A 17,798-nucleotide genomic window follows, 5' to 3' on the forward strand; every position below is an offset into this window, starting at 1 on the left:
TGTTACCACTTCTCAGGGTTCTCGTGTTCTCGTGCTTGCAACATAGTAAAGAAATGCGTAGGAGATATTAGAGGGCAAGGAGAAGATATTTTCACATTGTTTGAGCACATGGAAAGACCATCATAATTATAGAAAAGGCCCGAGGATTAGAGGAAATATGGAAGGAATTTGAGCCCATCAAACAAAAGGTCATTCCTCATCTCAAGACATTAAGGGCTATCCCCACATCGAACTTGATGTAGGAGGGAGTCATTGATAGGGGAGCACCTATGACTTTGGCTATTGGTATCTCTCATTGGCTACCAAGAAGACTACATATGTGTACGCTCGCACGCAGTGCATTGATATTGAAGATCTTGTCTTGGGAATATGTTCGAAGGCTCTTATTGCAATTAAAGAGCTACTTGATCTTGATTTGATGTTGCTAGTGAATTAGATTTGGAAAAGTTAGTGGAGAGGTTGGAATCACTTTATTTCATAGGCATGGATTCTCTTGAGGAGAGTCACTTGAATGGCTTCCTCTTAGTTATGCTCCCTATTAATGATCTACAGAGGTATTCTTTGGATTGGGATAACATGCTAGACGCATACATAGAACAGTTAGAGGTTAGAGATGCAACATGGAAACCTTCACAATATTGACATGGAGGAACTTAGTAAAATTTTGCTTAAGTTCCTTGATTTTGCTAGAAAGGGAGAGGAAGAAGGAAGTTGACATCTTGGATGATGACTAGGCAACTTCTTTGCTTCTTATTGGTCCTCAAGCTTGTAAATTTTTCATTGAAATATTTGTGGTGCTTTATTTCTATTGGCTACTTTGGGTTGCCCTAATTAGGGTTTGTAATAGATTAATTTGGGCCCTTGATTTTAAATCAATCTTGGTTGTTCTTGTAATTGGGGCTCCTATATACCCCCCCCTCATTTGTAAAGGGGGTTGTTGGAGAATTGTTGGTAATATAATACCAAATTTGCTCTACTTTTCATTTTTGTGTCTTGCATGGTGAATTTTTTGTGATCAAGTTTGTGTTATTGCATGGTTATCTACATCTCATTTAGAATAGATTTTCATTTCAAGTTGTTAGAACAGATTTTGCTTTCGAGTAATTAAGTTTATGTGGATGGAAGGAATTGGAAATGATCACTTGTTACACTTGACCAAATCTAGGCCACTCGCTTCTTATGGATTTTAATAAATACCTTGTTCTAATATCCCCCAATTTTGATAAAATACTTTAAATAATTAATCGTCCCAAAAATTAAATAATAATATTTGGACCTTTAATTATTTAATAAAGGGGACCAATTTTTATTAATTATTCGTAGCTGTTTGTCATATCGGCATTCTTTTGTAAACCCTCGAGAGTTTTCTCTAAAGGGGTATTTATGTGCGGCCTATTGGAAGTTGTTAGTATGTGATTTAGATTATTTTATTGTATGCAAATTCCTATTGGAGTTTTGTGTTGTTCACCATTTCGTAAGTGAGAGATGTTCCCTACTTGGCTCTTGCAATTTCGGTGGGTATCAACCCTTACCCTATTCTGTCCATTGTACTACCTTTCTTCGGATCTAACACATTTGGAGCACAATCTTTGTCTGCAAATATATATTACTTGAATGATTTGCAATTACTTGTGTTGGCATCTATTTGTGTGTTTGGAGAATACCTTATTTACATCATTGTCTTAGTTTACTCTCAATTCAGCCTCGTTGGAATCACACAATGTCAGTTAGTCTATGGCAAAGATATATTTCCCTCCGTGTGGGTGCTAGTCGTATGACTAGCAATCACTCTCTCATTGTGCATCCATTTTCCTCCTCTTTATACCGTACATCTCACCCCTCTCCACCTTGTCGTACGATACCCTTGTTGACCTCCTCACCAAACCATTTTTTCCTCCCTTTGTACCACAACTATAGCACATCATTGTCCCCACTGAACAACAGCTTCCCACCATCGTACAATCTTTCTACCCCTACTCCCTACACCTTCCAAGTAATTCAGCATACACCTTTGACATCCTCCCACCGTACGGCCAATATTCAAACACCGTACTACCTCCCAATTTCAGCATATGGTCAAACTGTGTGTAGGTGCAATAGTTTGTTTGACATCTTGATTATTTGGGGTTTAAATAGCCATTGGGAATATTACACTTCTGTGGTAAGTCAATGATCAAAACCCATAACTTCAATTAATATGAAATCTTTAGTTTGCATTCACTTGATGGGACTAAAGGTGAAATATTGATTTGAAAATATTTAGTATCTACCATAGAAGCTTCTACTACGTGGATGGAGTCACTAGGGAGATTACACCTAGTAGAGTCCAAGTCTATCAACATTTCCTTGCATTCTTCGTTAGAGGTAAAGCAGTAGCAGAATTTAAAGTCTAAGTTAGAATCCAAGAGTTGAAAACCAAAGCATATTTTCATGGCACGGTATAAAGCCAAATCATTAGAGTCAAGTTGGCAAGTCTTGAGTGAACTAGAGTAAATCCCCTTGATGATCCAGCAAATTACATCATTTCCACTGAACAAGTATCTACAGTAAAAGAACCTTTAAGTCACCTTGTGATCTTACTTTGCAAGCTTAGCATATGAAGTGACTTTATATCAAGAAAAAGTTAAATATTTGGTGTTTCACTTCAAAACATTGAGCGTTTGATTCTGCACATTGTAGTGGACTAAAACTCACATCAATAGTTACATTCTGATTGAATTGTGTTGTTGAGTACCTCTACAGGCCCTAGTAGACTCTTCAAAGCCTATTGGGTTTTCAATGAAGTGTTAACCTATACAAGCTAGGTCCCTAGTAGACTCTTCAAAGCCTATTGGGTTTTCAATGGAGAGTAAAAACATGAACATTGAGTCCCCAAATGTAATCTAATGCCATGTGTACTTGTGAAAGTAATGAAGTTTAGCAACCCTACTGAATTGTGGGATTGAGGCCATTAGCTTCCAGCGGTTCAGAATCAGATATCCTGAATTTCGGCATCCTTATGGATAATGTTATGGACCCCTGTTTACAAGTCAGCTCTCCAATTTGGAGCTTTCAAATCATATTATTATTTTATTTGCAAATTTACAATGATGTGTATGACCCCTGGGCCAAATTCACCAGTCAAAATAATAAAAATGATATTACTACTGTTATTAATCACATCCATCTGTATCCAGATATATAGGACTAAATGAAAATAAGATGAACATATGTAATTGTGGCTACCATAAATCAAAATGTAGTTGATTTATTTCTTCCTCACCTGAACAAATGTAGAGGATAGAAAGAAATGAATTAAAAGTCCATGGGCAGTTAAAAGAGCTGAAAATGTTATTTAGATAGAACAAACAAATGCCATAGTAAGATTTTCAGCCTATGATGGGCATTCAATCATATCCAAGCACATATCTTGTTCAAATTAATAATAAAATGCTGAAATGTCATATAATAGATTACTTAATTTGAGCAACCTGTAAGTAGTGACAGCAATGAAGTTAGGGCAGGCCACCAGAGAAATCAAGAGCTACTCTAGGATTTACAGCCTATATCGAAAATTCAATCCAATTTGAACAATCTAAAACCTTTTTAAAAAGGGCTTCTACATAAAGTTGTGTAAATTAATATTACAAACTATAACCAAGGTACTAACCAGTAAAATAACGACAGGGGCCTTCTCTGGCAATTCCCGGCTCCAGAGATCAGCATCCTTCCCTGCAACTGGCCAATCCAGTGCCACCGTACCCCCATCTGCCATATGTAAGCCCTCTCTCCGAAACCTGATAACCGGCAGCGACCTGAAAAAGGCAGCAAAAATAGTCTCAACGTGCCGGTTTCCCATCAGCGGGAATGGCACGTAAGGGCGTTCCAGATTTGTGAGCTTAGACAAGAGCTCTGCATCCTGTCCTATGATCTCCAATGGCTTTCCAGGTCGCCGGCTAGCGGCTGTGGAACTGCCGGGTACATCATTCCCAGAGCATTTGACGGGTTTCCCAAACCGTACGCATTGTCTGAGCTGCGAAATTCGCCAGGAATTACCTTTTCTGCTGGCCTGGGCAGGAATGATTTCTGGCAGAAGGGGGGAGGCCGCCATTGCCATTGTCAGTTGACGACGATTTTTCCTGCCGTTAATATTCCGTCACCAGTTCTGTCGTTCATTAATAGACGGAGTTTTTAATATTTCTGGAGGAAGATTTTTTAACATGTGGCATCAATATATTGAATGCTTTATTCTATGTATATATATTGAAAATATTCTATGGAGAAGTAGCATAATATATGGAATGTATATATATACATTTTCAATGAGTTTTAGTTTTTAGAGAAGCTACAAAACATTAACACTCTTAGTTAGGGAGGATAGTAAATAGATTAGAAATATGAACATATTTTTAATAATAAAAAGGAGTTCTTGATTGGTGAGGTTTGTCATATTCTTGATATATAGGTATATATTTGTTGTTTTGTTTCTACCACGTCTTTTGTTTAATAGTTATGCAATTTTTGGTTGTTGGGTTTTGGTAGCCAATGAAATTTGAACTTAATATATGTTTTTTTAGAGCTTTTTAAGTATACCAATTATTAATAGATATGATCTTATATTTTTAATTGATCTTTGACTATTTTATGTTAAAACAAATTTTTCTTTTGTTAGTCCTGCCTGAGAACTAATGTTTTTAGTGGACCATGTTCAATTTATATTTTTTCTCCCTTGATGTCATATTCCAAAGTTTGGAAAAGCAATTATTGAGTGTGCAATAGTAATTTCTGATTGGATGAATTGAATTCTGTTGGCCTTTTTGTGCTTTTTTTAGAATTAAAAATAAAATAAAATTGTGAAAACACAAGGAGGATGAGAAAAAACCGCATTAATGCAAGTAGATAAAGATGAATTTATTATGCGCCAAAGAAGTTGGAGTAAAAATCAATTGTAAAAGATGGAGAGGGCCAAGCGAGGGATTTTGTAGCACTAAGAAAGAACTAGACGTGTTGTCGACTAATGCAGTGCAGGGGAGTTTGATTTAACATAGTGAAAATTGTGAAGGGTTTTGGTTGTTTCTGTTGTAGCTTTAGTTTTCAATCAACCATTAGTACATTTTATGGTAATGCCTTGAACCGTTTTTCATTGTCGGCTCCATTATGTATTTTTCATTACTATTTGCTTACATGTTTAATGTTAGAACTCCATGCTATTAGGTGTTTGTATGCAAATTGTGGCAAGGGGTTGAAGAAATAAACTTGAAGTTCTCAAGTCATTATAGCACTGCTCAATATTCGAGTATGAATCTCCTTTAGAATCTCTATAACCTATCTTAGATTTGACCGCAACAATTATTCATTGTCGGTTTGATATTTTATGAAATTTAGGGAGCTCAAACAACTTTCGTCAACATTTTTTCTTGTTAACCATTAGTGAATCTAGGACTTAGGATAAATTGGTGAATTTTGGGATACAGACTCTAGCTATGGGCTTGGTTGACCTTGTATCATGGGTAAGCTCGCATTCCTCAGCTAACTTAAGACCATCTATCCTATTGGGACTCAAAAATAGGCAACAATTTTGAGTACCGTGTTTGAAAACTTTGCCAAAATGAACCCCTATAAATATTTTTTTTGTCTATGTGTCTGACTATCATTTTGAGGTCTATGGTGTGTTTCAAGTATTTCACACCTTGCATTTAACATGTACATGCATCCCAAGTTGTTAGGTTGCAATTCTAAATCATTTAGTGGGATGTCATTTAAAGCATTTAAGAAATCTGCATTTTTGGGTTAAGTGTCAAATAGTGTTCAGAAGGTTAGATTGCATTTGAATATATTGTACCTAGTAAAGTTTCATGATCAGTCTCTTCGGGAATGTTTAGTATGCATATCAGAGTGTTGGAAATATAAGAGGAGTAACTGAGAGGGGAGGGGTGAATCAGTTACTACTAAATTAAATTTCAAATCCTTTAGATGTCAGTATAAAAATACAAATTAAAAACTGAATAAAGTTGATGCTCGGTAAACACAAATAAAATGTTGTAACTCGGTAAGTGCTCATTAAATGCTTAACATATAAACTTTAGATTTTATATGTGATTACAATTACTTTAACTTAGTTGCAAACACATAAAAGAAAATAGCATGAACACTTTTGACACCAGGATTTAACATGGAAACCCAATTTGGGAAAAACCACCAATTGCAACTAGTTACTGTATTCACTCTTCTGAAGTGAGCCTTGTTAGGAGCCAACCCTATTAAAGGTTACAACACACACTATTAGGTGTGACCTTGTTAAAGGATTTAATCACCCTGTTAGGAGTGGCCTTGTTAGAGGTCTTTAGACAATTCAACAAAACTGCCACCTTGTTAGAGGATTTGCAAATAGTTGTTAATCCAACTTTGTTGAGAGATTTAGATCACTTCTACAATGGTTAGAAAGTAACAATGAGATGACCTAATTTAAATGCAACTTAATTGCTAATTATAGATCTATGTTCTGGCTTGTACTTGATCCTTCCTGATTGAATATATCTTTTCTGCTCCACAAGGATATTCTACTTATCCTTCAAATTTACTTCCTCTTTTCATCATTAAATCTTCAATCACATCTTCATTCTTTCATATCCACTCACACTTTGAAATCATAACTTGACCTTATATCCTTCATATTGTCAAGTTGGCTCAAATACAACTTACAATAATTAATATTCATCACCTTAGTTGGTTGGAATCAATTGATAAATCAATTGAGCTTAATATGCCAAAATAAGAAAATCCTTTGTTAGCCGACCTAGCTCGATAGAAACTAACTTACAAATGATTTCTTATGTTAACCGATAAGAGCTTGGTTAACCTTACAAACTTGTGAAAATCCTTTGGCAATCGAGTGAGCTCGGTTAGCACTAGTTCCATCCAACTTTCCTTCATTAACTAAGTGAGCTCGGTTAACACTCATCTCCTGCATAATTTCCTTCGATGCTCGAGTGAGCTCAGTAGACACTGCCTTCTGAACTAGGCAACTACAAGAATGCTCGATAGACACAAAAAATTGTCTTCACTACCCGAGTGAGCTCGACATATACTAACTGATAATGATATGACATTTGTGTAACATCAAAGATAATACACAATTAATCAATTGTATCCAACAATATCCATCATTGGCATTGATGGCAACACAACATGTCATAGCATAATGAAATTTTGGATTCATTCTTGAGAACTCCCTTTGCCAATATTGAGCTCTTCCTTTCACTGGATTCTTCCTCTATTTGCAACATCTGTTGCCAAGTTCATTCAAAACTTTCTCCCTCTTACAACAAACTTCTCCTTCTTTGGAAAAACTTCTCTTTTTAGTTTCTTACTTTATTCTAGTTCCAAAAATTTCTCAGAGATATGACAATAAACTTCTCCCTCTTTGACAACACATGCCAAAGATAACAATTTTTTTAATACCAATGTACCTTAAGTATTGATTCTTTTGCAATATGCCCTTGTCAATTCTGCACCAACTGATTGATCTTCAACTTAGTTCTTGTTGATGCATCACTAAACTTTATTTAGTGAGCTTCAGATAGGGGAATAACCCCTACCTTACCTCTTAGATACAAAAATGCATCCTTAGGTAATTGCTTGGTGAATATGTCTACAATCTATTCCTTTATAGTGATATTTTATTGCAATGTGCTTTGTTTTGGTACGCATCACTGAATTTTTTGATATATTGATTGTACTGGTGTTATCACAGTATATGACTATTGGATCCTTGATCTCTATCTTCATTCCTTCCAACAATTGTTTGAACCAAACAATGGTGGAGCAATTGATTGCTACTGCCACATATTCTACCTCTACTATGGATTGAGATGTAGAATTTTGCTTCTTGCTTGTCCAAGACACTAGCCTTTTACCAAGAAAGAATGCTCCACCACTAGTGTTTTTTCTGTCATCAATACTTCCTGCCCAATCAACATCAGTATATACCTTCAAGTCCAAATTGCCTCCAAATTTATACCATTAGAAATAGTCTTGTGTACCTTTTAGATATCGCATGATTCTCTTGATTGCCATTATGTGATTCTCTTTAGGGTTAGCTAAAAATCTTGCTACTATTCCAACTGCTAGAGTAATATTAGGCCTTGTATGTACTACATACTACAATATTTCAATCATTGATCTGTATGTGGTCTGATCTACTTCTTTGGAATCATCATTTTTGGAGAGCTTATGTCTAGTAGACATAGGGGTTCCAACTGTTCTTGAATCTTCCATTCCAAACTTCTTTAGTATCTCTTTGACATACTTAGATTGAGTGATGTAGATACCATTTTTGTTCTATTGTACTGCAATCTAACAAAGAATTGTATCTCACCAAACATGGACATCTCAAATTCTTTACTCATTTCTTCTGAAAATGCTTTGCAGAAGCCATCATTTCTTGTAAATAGAGTATCATCTACAAATATATATGCCAACACAATCTTCTTATCTGGTCCTTCCTTGATATACAAACTACTATTATCATTTGTTCTTTGAAAGCCAATCTATACCAAGTAATTATGAATTCTTTCATACCAAGCTCTGGGAGCTTGCTCAAGACCATATAATGCTTTGTGTAACTTGCAAACCATGTATCTTTTGTTAGGATCTACAAAACCTTCTATTTGTTCAATGTAGACTTTCTCATCAAGAATTTCATTCAAGAATGCAAATTTAACATCCATTTGATATACTTTAAATCCTCTATGTGTTGCATATGCTAGTAAAGTTCTAACACCTTCTAGTCTTGCCACAAGAGCAAAAGTCTCACCATAATCAATGCCTTCTTCTTGAGAATAGCCTTTGCACACCAATCTTGCTTTGTTTCTTGGAACTTTTCCATCTTCATTCAACTTATTTCTGAATACCCATTTTGTACCAATTACATTCTTATCCTTGGGTCTAAGAACAAGAGTCCAAGTATTGTTCTTTTCTATCTGCTCTATCTCTTCATTTATTGCTTCAATCCAACTTTCATTTTCTAGAGCATTTTTAACACTTCTAGATTCAAATTTAGCAAGTAAACATGTACCTTTTAATTTGTTTCTTGTCATTATTCCATTAGATTTTTCTCCAATGATATGATCAAGTGCATGATGCCTTCTGACATATCTTGCTAACACAGGCTCTTTGGCTTTGAATGAGTTCCATTGTCTTCATTATGAACTTTAGTTTCAAGCTTGGGTCCTTCTATCTATGACTCGGGTCCTTCAGACTCAGTTTGAACTAGCTTGGTAGCCTCTATCTATGACTCAAGTCCTTCAAACTATAACTCGGGATGCACTATCTACTGTAGACACCTAAAAATCCTTTAGAAAATAATATTTTTATTTTCTGAAAAAAATCTCTGATGACATCATCATTTATTAATTAATTATTTAATTTTTATACCATTAAATCCCTTTATCTTAATTAAAAAATTTTAATTAAGGAATCCCTCCCAAAAATGTTTAAATCTTATTTAAACATTATTTCCTTATTTATTAATTATTTAATTAATAAATTGACCAAAAATCCTAAAATAAATAAAAAATTTATTTTTTGCCCAAAACTTGGCCAATTTCCTTAAGACCACTAACCTCTTCCAAAATCTTCTAATCCTTCTTTAATTTCGATTAAAGGCTAATCCCATCATTTCCTACCCCTAACCCCAACTCAAAATATTTAATTAAAATTAAATATTAATCCTCATGTTTATTAAAAAAGTTTTAATAAATATCTCCTCAACCCAAACCCTTGAAATAAATAAAACTTTATTTATTTCTTAAAAATCTAATTTATCCTCATCCTAAGAAGTTCTAGACTCTTCTAGAAAGTCTTCATCCTCATTCTAGGAAATTCTAGACTATTCTAGAAAGTCTTTATCCTCATCCAAAGTCTAGACTCTTCTAGAAGATATCTTTAAACCTAATCCTAATCCCCTCCTAACCATGTCACATTCCCTAAACATGGGTTAAGACTTACTAACCCAAGCCAAAGTTAACAAATATCTCCTCCTTCACCCACCCTCATTAAATGCCATCCACTTGCTTATCCCTAAGCTAATCCTAAACCATCCTAATCCATCCTCTAATCATTTGCACAAGCCTAAGCAAGCTTAAAACCTTCCTAATCAAGTCCAAGTCGAAATTGCTCTCATCACCCTCAAAATATCTCAACCATAAAACTTTATGAAGTCCACTAGGTCATAAATGACTCTTACAAGCCCTTTTATTGCTCTTACAAGTCATTATGAGGGTCTTTATGAATATTTTATCCCTTGAGCCTCCTTTGTTGACTCATCCTTCCCCTTTCCTCCATCCTCTCACCGTGTGACATGTGTCACTCCTTGATTGGTTGTAAGGAAGCACAATCCATGTGCTCTCCTCTCATGCAATCTAAGCCCTCCATGAGCTTTTTCCCATCCTTGCATCTTAGCCCTCAATCCCTCAAGCCTCTTGCCTATAAATTGGATCCTTCCCCTTTGCAAAATAACACAATCCATGAAGTAAAGTTATAATGCTATTTTGAGAGCCAAATCCATACTAAAGCCATCTATCCACACCAAAAATCCACAATCATCCATTGAAGCCTTTGGAAGCATATTGAGCATACATCCTATCTATTTAGACAAAACTACTCAACAAAAGAGCTTCTCATTGAGAGAGCCCATTAATGGCTCATATTCTCAATTGAGAGCTCATCTTAGTCTATCTTGAAGTTTATGAATTTTGTTTAGTTTGTAGAAGCTTTATTTAAATTTGGTTTCTATTGGCATACTAACATTGCTCATATACATCTACAACTTAGTAATTGTTACAAATTTTGAGGACTCAAGAGATAAAGCTTCCTTTCTTTTAGATAGATTTGGCAGGGTATCAAGTTCATAGTAAACAAATCTTCTGTAATCCTTTGGCTCCTTATTGCTTTCTTCTTCACTTTTTTCTACAAATTCATCAATTCTAACATGTGCACTTTCTACTATTTTATGAGCAAACAAGTTCAAACATTTGTATGCATTACTTATGCAGGAGTATCTTAGAAATATGCCTTCATTAAATTTTCCTTTTCTAGATTCTTTCAAGATATAACATTTGTTGCCAAACACTTTCAAGTAACTTACATTAGGTTTGGAGCAATAGCATAGCTAATAAGAAATTTTGTTCAAGTCCTTCTTCAATTGTACTCTATTCAAGGTATGAACTATAGTGTTGATAGCTTCCTTCTAGTATTTGAGAGCAACATTCCTTTCAATCATCAAGGTTCTTACATAATCCATGATAGATTTGTTTCTTCTTTCAGCTATACCATTTTTCTGCTGTGTACCAGGGGCTAATACTTGTCTTTTGATTCCTCTTTCAATGCAAAAATTATTGAATTCATTGGAGATGAACTCACCACCTCTGTCTGATCTTAAGCATCCCAACCTCTTTCCAGTTTCTTTTTCTACTCTTCCTAGATACCACTTGAACTTTTGAAAGGCTTTTTATTTTTCTTTTAAATACATTACAGTCGTCATTCTAGACTGGTCATCAACAAAGAGAATGAAAAACTTTTCTCCACTATAACTCTCTATACCAATAGGTCCTTATAAATTTGTATGAACAATTTCCAAGACTTCTTCTGACTAATAGTTTTTGCTTTTGAAACTAGTCTTTTGATGCAGGAGCATCCTAGGTTGCCTTGTTATCCTACTCATTTTGTTCACCTATTAGTTCCTTCATGTGCCTAGTAATCCTATTTTTCTTCATGTGTCGAGTTACTCAGTGTATGTCGAGTGTTTCTTCATGTGCCGAGTTATCTAGTGTATGTCGAGTGTTTCTTCATGTGCCGAGTTACTCAGTGCATGTCGAGTCTTTCTTCATGTGCCAAGTTACCTAGTGTATGCCGAGTGTTTCTTCATGTGCCGAGTTACTCGGTGTATGCCGAGTGTTTCTTCATGTGCCAAGTTACTCGGTGTATGCTGAGTGTCAGTATTTGGATGTGATTTTGCGAGCTGACTTGTAGGATTTATTTCATTCACGACATTTACATTAAGATCTTTCTTGGGATGAGTCCAGACCGTTGTTGGGTCGGCCTTCCTCTTAGGTAATGATTCTAGAATGATTTGTAAGCCATTTTGGCAAGTATAAATAGAATGTTTAGGCTTAGAATTAGGAAAGTTTTGGAAGAAAATAAGTTTGAGAGAGAGCATATTAGGGTGTAGAACTAAAAGTGCGAATTTGCAATTGGATCTTTGAATGTGAATGTATTTGTAATTGGTCGTAACCTAGAAGGCCTCACAGCTGGGCATGTATGAAGATATTTTGATGAATCAATAGAAGTATTACTCTTCTCTCTCCTTTGGTTAATGTTCTTTGTGTTCGTTTCCATTGTGTTAACTCTTGCAAGGTTGTTTGGATAGCTGGGTGAGCCTTTGGCCCTAGATATTCACCCTCTTACCTATGTCAATTGTTATTAGAGCTTGAGGTTCATCCTTGTGGAGATTGGATCATGTAGAACCCTGATTTGGATTTGGTTGTAGGGTGGCAGATCCACGGATTTGACCTATAACTTGTAGAGGGTTACAATCTTACGGGAACCTGATTTGTAAAGATGGTTCGTGGTAGAGGAAATAATGTTGATAATGCTATATTGGATCGGTTGAGACAAATTGTAGCTAGATTAGATGCTGTGGAGACAACCTAGAGGAGAGGAGCACATCTTGATGATGTAAGTGATGATGAAGCAGCAACACCAAACCATAATCCAGAACCTAAAGAAGATCAAGATGAGGAAATATTGTTGAGAGTATTGTCTAGGGCAAATTCAAAACCTGTTGTAGAAGTTGTTCCTTATGATGGAAAATTGGACACCAATGTTGTGTTGGATTGGATCTTTGATATGGAAAAGTTCTTTGAGTATGAAAACACTCTTGATAATAGAAAGGTGAATATTGCAGTCACTAGGTTGAAAGGTCATGCATCTCTATGGTGGGAGCACTTGCAAACTAATAGACAAAGGAGAGGAAAGGAGAAGATCAGAACTTGGCCAAAGATGGTGAACAAGGTAAAGAACAAATTCCTTCCTGCTAATTACCAAGTTATCTTGTTGCGAAAGATGCAAAATTTGAAACAAAAGAACATGACTGTAAAAGAATATACCAAGGAATTCTATAGATTAGACATCAGATCTGGACATGTGGATGATGATGTTGAAAAAATTGCAAGGTACATTAATGGATTGAGATCTAGAATACAAGATAAGATAAGTTTTGTGAAGTTGGAAAGTGTAGAAGAAGCATATCAATATGCCTTGAAAGCTGAGGAGATCTTGACAAAGAAGCATGAACAAAGACAGAGAGGTAAAGGTGGTAGATTCCAGAGAGGTAGAGGTAGATCTTATAGAGAAAGTGGCGGATCTGATAGTTCTATGCAGGATAAAGGCAAATAGGAATGGAAGAATGATGACAAAGGCAAGACTTAATGGAAAAGTGGTAATTCTTACCCAGGAGGCACTAATTCTTACCGAGGAAGAGGTAATTCTTATTCTAGAGGTGGATTTCCTGGTAATTATTTTAGATGTGGCAAAGAAGGACATAGATCCCTTGAATGTAGATCTTCAGAAGGTGGGCAAAATAATAGAAATGCTATGATTCAAGAAGACATTGAGAGTTCACCAAGTGGACCTAAGGTTGGAGAAAATTTGATGATGAGAAGAACCTTATGTAATAAGGGAGGTGATGAGGAACCTGTTTTAAGGAGAAGTCTTTTCAAGACAAGATGTAAGATGGCTGGAAAATGCTATAAAGTAATCATTGATAGTGGAAGTTCTACAAATCTGGAATTAGAAGAGCTAGTTACAAAGTTGCAGTTGCAGAGGCTGAAACATCCCAAACCTTATAATGTTTCATGGATCAAAGATGAGCATAAGATATTGGTAAGTGAGTAATGCCTTGTGAAGTTCAAAATTGGACATTATTTTGATGAAGTTTTGTGTGATATTATGCCCTTGGATTGTTGTCATATTTTGTTGGGTAGACCTTGGCAATATGATAGATATGTTGTACATGATGGAAGATTGAATCAATATACTCTTTGGGTAAATGGGAAGAAACGAACATTGTTGACTTTGATCGAAAGTCCATATGAGGTTAATTGTACTGCTATAAAAATTTGCATGGTTAATGGGAAACAATTTGAAAAGGAAGTGAAAAAGAATCAAGTCTATTTTGTTATAATTCCAAGAAAATCGAGTTTTGTCAATGGACACCGAGTGCAAGAAAATAGTGTTAACCGAGTGCTAGTTAGTGGTGACCAAATGACAGATGGTAGCATTGACCAAGTACCAGAAGAAATTACAGAGTTGTTGAATGAGTATAAAGAAATTATTGCTGATGATATTCCTGATGGTTTACCTCCAGTAAGAAGTATAAGTCATTGTATGGATATGATTCTTGGAGCTAGTTTGCCAAATAAAGCACCATATAGATTGACACCTGCAGAGAATGAAGAACTTAACAGACAAGTACATGAGTTGTTGTAGAAAGGTTTGATTAGAGAAAGCTTGAGTCCATGTGCTATACCTGCTATATTAGCACCTAAAAAGAATGGAGAATGGAGAATGTGTACTGATTCTAGAGCCATTAACAAGATAACAGTGAAATATAGGTTTCCTATTCCGAGGATGGATGGCATAATGGATTGTTTGAGTGGAGCAAAGTATTTTACCAAGATTGATTTGAAGAGTGGCTATCATCGTATCAAAATTAGAGAAGGCGATTAATGGAAGACTACTTTCAAGACAAAAGATGGTTTGTATGAATGGTTGGTTATGCCTTTTGGTTTGACTAATGCACCTAGTACTTTCATGAGGTTGATGAGTGAAGTTCTAAAAAGATTCTTGGGTAAGTTTGTGATTGTTTATTTGGATGATATTATGATATTTAGTAAGACTAAGGAAGAACATCTTGAGCATATTAGACAAGTATTATAGAGGTTGAAAGAGGAAAAGTTGTTGATCAATCTGAAAAAGTGTTCTTTTATGCAAGAGGAGATTGTGTATTTAGGATTTTTGATTTCAGCTAATGGATTGAGGATGGATCCTAAGAAGGTTAAAGCAATTTTGGAATGGCCTACACTTGAGAATGCGGGCAAGGTAAGATCATTTCATGGTTTGGCTAGTTTTTATAGAAAGTTTATAAATAATTTTAGTGTTGTGTGTAATGCTATGATTCAAACAATGAGGGGAGATAAAAAGGAGTTCAAGTGGACACATGGAGCTGATAAGATTTTTGAGACTTTGAAACAAAAGGTTGTTGAATTACCTATATTGGCTTTACCTGATTTCAAAAAAGTATTTCAAGTTGAATGTGATGCAAGTGTTAATGCAATAGGAGTTGTATTAAGTCAAGAAGGTAAGCCTGTTGCTTTCTTTAGTAAAAAGTTGAATAATGTTAAAAGAAAATATTTTATGTATGATTAAGAGTTTTATGCTATTGTTCAAGCATTGAAGAAGTGGAGACATTACTTGATGCCTAAGGAGTTTGTGTTGTATATTGATCATAAAGCTTTACAATACTTGGGAAGTCAACATAAATTGAATCAAAGACATATGAAGTGGGTTGAGTATTTGCAGAGTTTTACATTTGTGATCAAGCATAAGAGTGGAGTTACTAACAAAGTTGTTGATGCATTGAGTAGAAGATGTTCTTTGTTGATTGAAATGAATGTTGAAGTTCTTGGTTTTGATGAAATAAAAGAATTATATGATGTTGATCTTGATTTTTCTGAGGCATGGAGAGAGTGCAGAGCACCAAATCTAACAGATCACATAAGTAATTACGATGAGTATTTCATTCAAGAAGGTATGTTGTTCAAAGGTATTCAGTTGTGTATTCCTAGAAGTCCTATGAGGTTGAATTTGATTAAGGAAAATCATCGTGGTGGATTAGCTGGACATTTTGGAATTGATAAGACATTGAGTTTGTTGAAAGAAAAATATTATTGGCCACAAATGTATAAGGATGTTCAAAAATTTGTAAAGAGTTGTGGAGTTTGTCAAGTTGCAAAAGGAGTAAGTCAAAATATTGGTTTGTATACACCTATTACTGTTCCTGAGAAACCTTGGACTGACATTAGTATGGATTTTGTTCTCGGATTGCCTAAAATAGTGAAAGGGTATGATTCCATATTTGTTGTAGTGGACAGATTTTCTAAGATGGCTCATTTTATACCATGTAAGAAGACATCAGATGCTAAGAATGTTGCTAAGTTTTTCTTTAAAGAGATTGTGAGATTGCATGGATTACCAAGAAGCATTATTTTAGATAGAGACAGTAAGTTTGTTGGTTATTTTTGGAAGACTTTATGGAAGAATATGGGTACTAAATTGAAGTTTAGTTATACATTCCATCCACAAACAAATGGATAGATAAAGGTTGTGAATAGAAGCTTGGGTAATTTGCTGAGATGTTTAGTTGGGAATAAACTGAGTAATTGGGAGATGGTATTGGCACAAGTTGAATTTTCATATAATAATTCTATGAATAGGAGTACAAGGAAGACACCTTTTGAGATTGTCACTAGAATGCATCCTAGAGGTATATCAGATTTGAGAGATGTTGCTAGTGAAGAAAAGAGAAGTGTTGTAGGAGAAGTTTGCTAATTTCATGGAATCTTTGCATAAAGAAGTGAAGTTAAGGTTGGAACAAAGCAATCAAAAGTATAAGGAGAATGCTGATCAGTCTAGAAAACACCATGATTTTCAAGTTGGTGATGAGGTGATGGTTCATCTAAAGAAAGGAAGATTCCTAGTTGGGACATATAGCAAGTTGAAGATGAAGAAATTTGGACCTTGTAAGATCTTGAAGAAGTTTGACAGTGGTAATGCTTATGAAGTTGAGTTACCTGATGACATGGATATATCTCTTATATTCAATATTGCTGATTTGTATAAGTATCGTGAGCCAGATGATGAAGTTTTTGTATTAGAAGATTATCCTAAGAAGCAGATTGAAGAAGTTGAACAGATATTGGATTAGAGAGTTGGCAGGAGCACAAGAGGAAAATATTACTATGAATATTTGGTAAAGTGGAAGAATAGGCCTATTGAAGATGCTTCATGGATTTCACAATCTGAGTTTGAATCCACTCAGATTGTGACATCTCAATGACTCAGGAGAATCATTTCTTTCAACCCCAGTTGTCTAATGCAGGAGCATCCTAGGTTGCCTTGTTATCCTACTCATTTTGTTCACCTAGTAGTTCCTTCATGTGCCTAGTAACCCTATTTTTCTTCATGTGTCGAGTTACTCAGTGTATGTTGAGTGTTTCTTCATGTGTCGAGTTACCCAGTGTATGCCGAGTGTTTTTGCATGTGTCGAGTTACTCAGTGCATGTCGAGTGTTTCTTCATGTGCCAAGTTACCTAGTGTATGCCAAGTGTTTCTTCATGTGCCAAGTTACTCAGTGTATGTTGAGTATTTCTTCATGTGCCGAGTTACCCAATGTATGTCGAGTGTCAGTATTTGGATGTGATTTTGCGAGCCAACTTGTGAGATTTATTTCATTCATGACATTTATGTTAAGATCTTTCTTGGGATGAGTCCAAACTGTTTTTGGGTCGGCCTTCCTCTTATGTAATGATTTAGAATGATCTATAAGCCATTTTGGCAAGTATAACAGGCTTAGAATTAGGCAAGTTTTGGAAGAAAATAAGTTTGAGAGAGAGAGTAGATTAGGGAGCAGAACTGAAAGTGCGAATTTGCAGTTGGATCTTTGAATGTGAATGTATTTGTAATTGGTTGTAACCCAGAAG

The 17,798-nt window shown here is 35.3% G+C and overlaps 1 protein-coding gene across 2 annotated transcripts in view; it reads right to left on the reverse strand.

The window, feature by feature from the left end:
* Window positions 1–4,209, reverse strand: part of LOC149554890 (embryogenesis-associated protein EMB8-like) — a 97,252-nt gene extending 93,043 nt beyond the window's left edge. Inside the window, exon 1 of one of the 2 annotated variants that reach the window (XM_089828898.1) lies at window positions 3,650–4,207. In XM_089828898.1, coding sequence (XP_089685024.1) covers window positions 3,650–4,096 — 447 coding nt within the window. In that variant the 5' untranslated portion in view covers window positions 4,097–4,207. Of the gene's footprint in view, window positions 1–3,649 lie in introns of both variants that reach the window. The other variant, XM_089828900.1, reaches the window with a different exon arrangement.
* Between the last annotated feature and the right edge of the window lie 13,589 nt (window positions 4,210–17,798).

This window comes from Cupressus sempervirens, chromosome 5, assembly GCF_028749045.1.
Source record: "Cupressus sempervirens isolate cs-2001-9-10 chromosome 5, ASM2874904v1, whole genome shotgun sequence".
Taxonomy (NCBI): domain Eukaryota; kingdom Viridiplantae; phylum Streptophyta; class Pinopsida; order Cupressales; family Cupressaceae; genus Cupressus; species Cupressus sempervirens.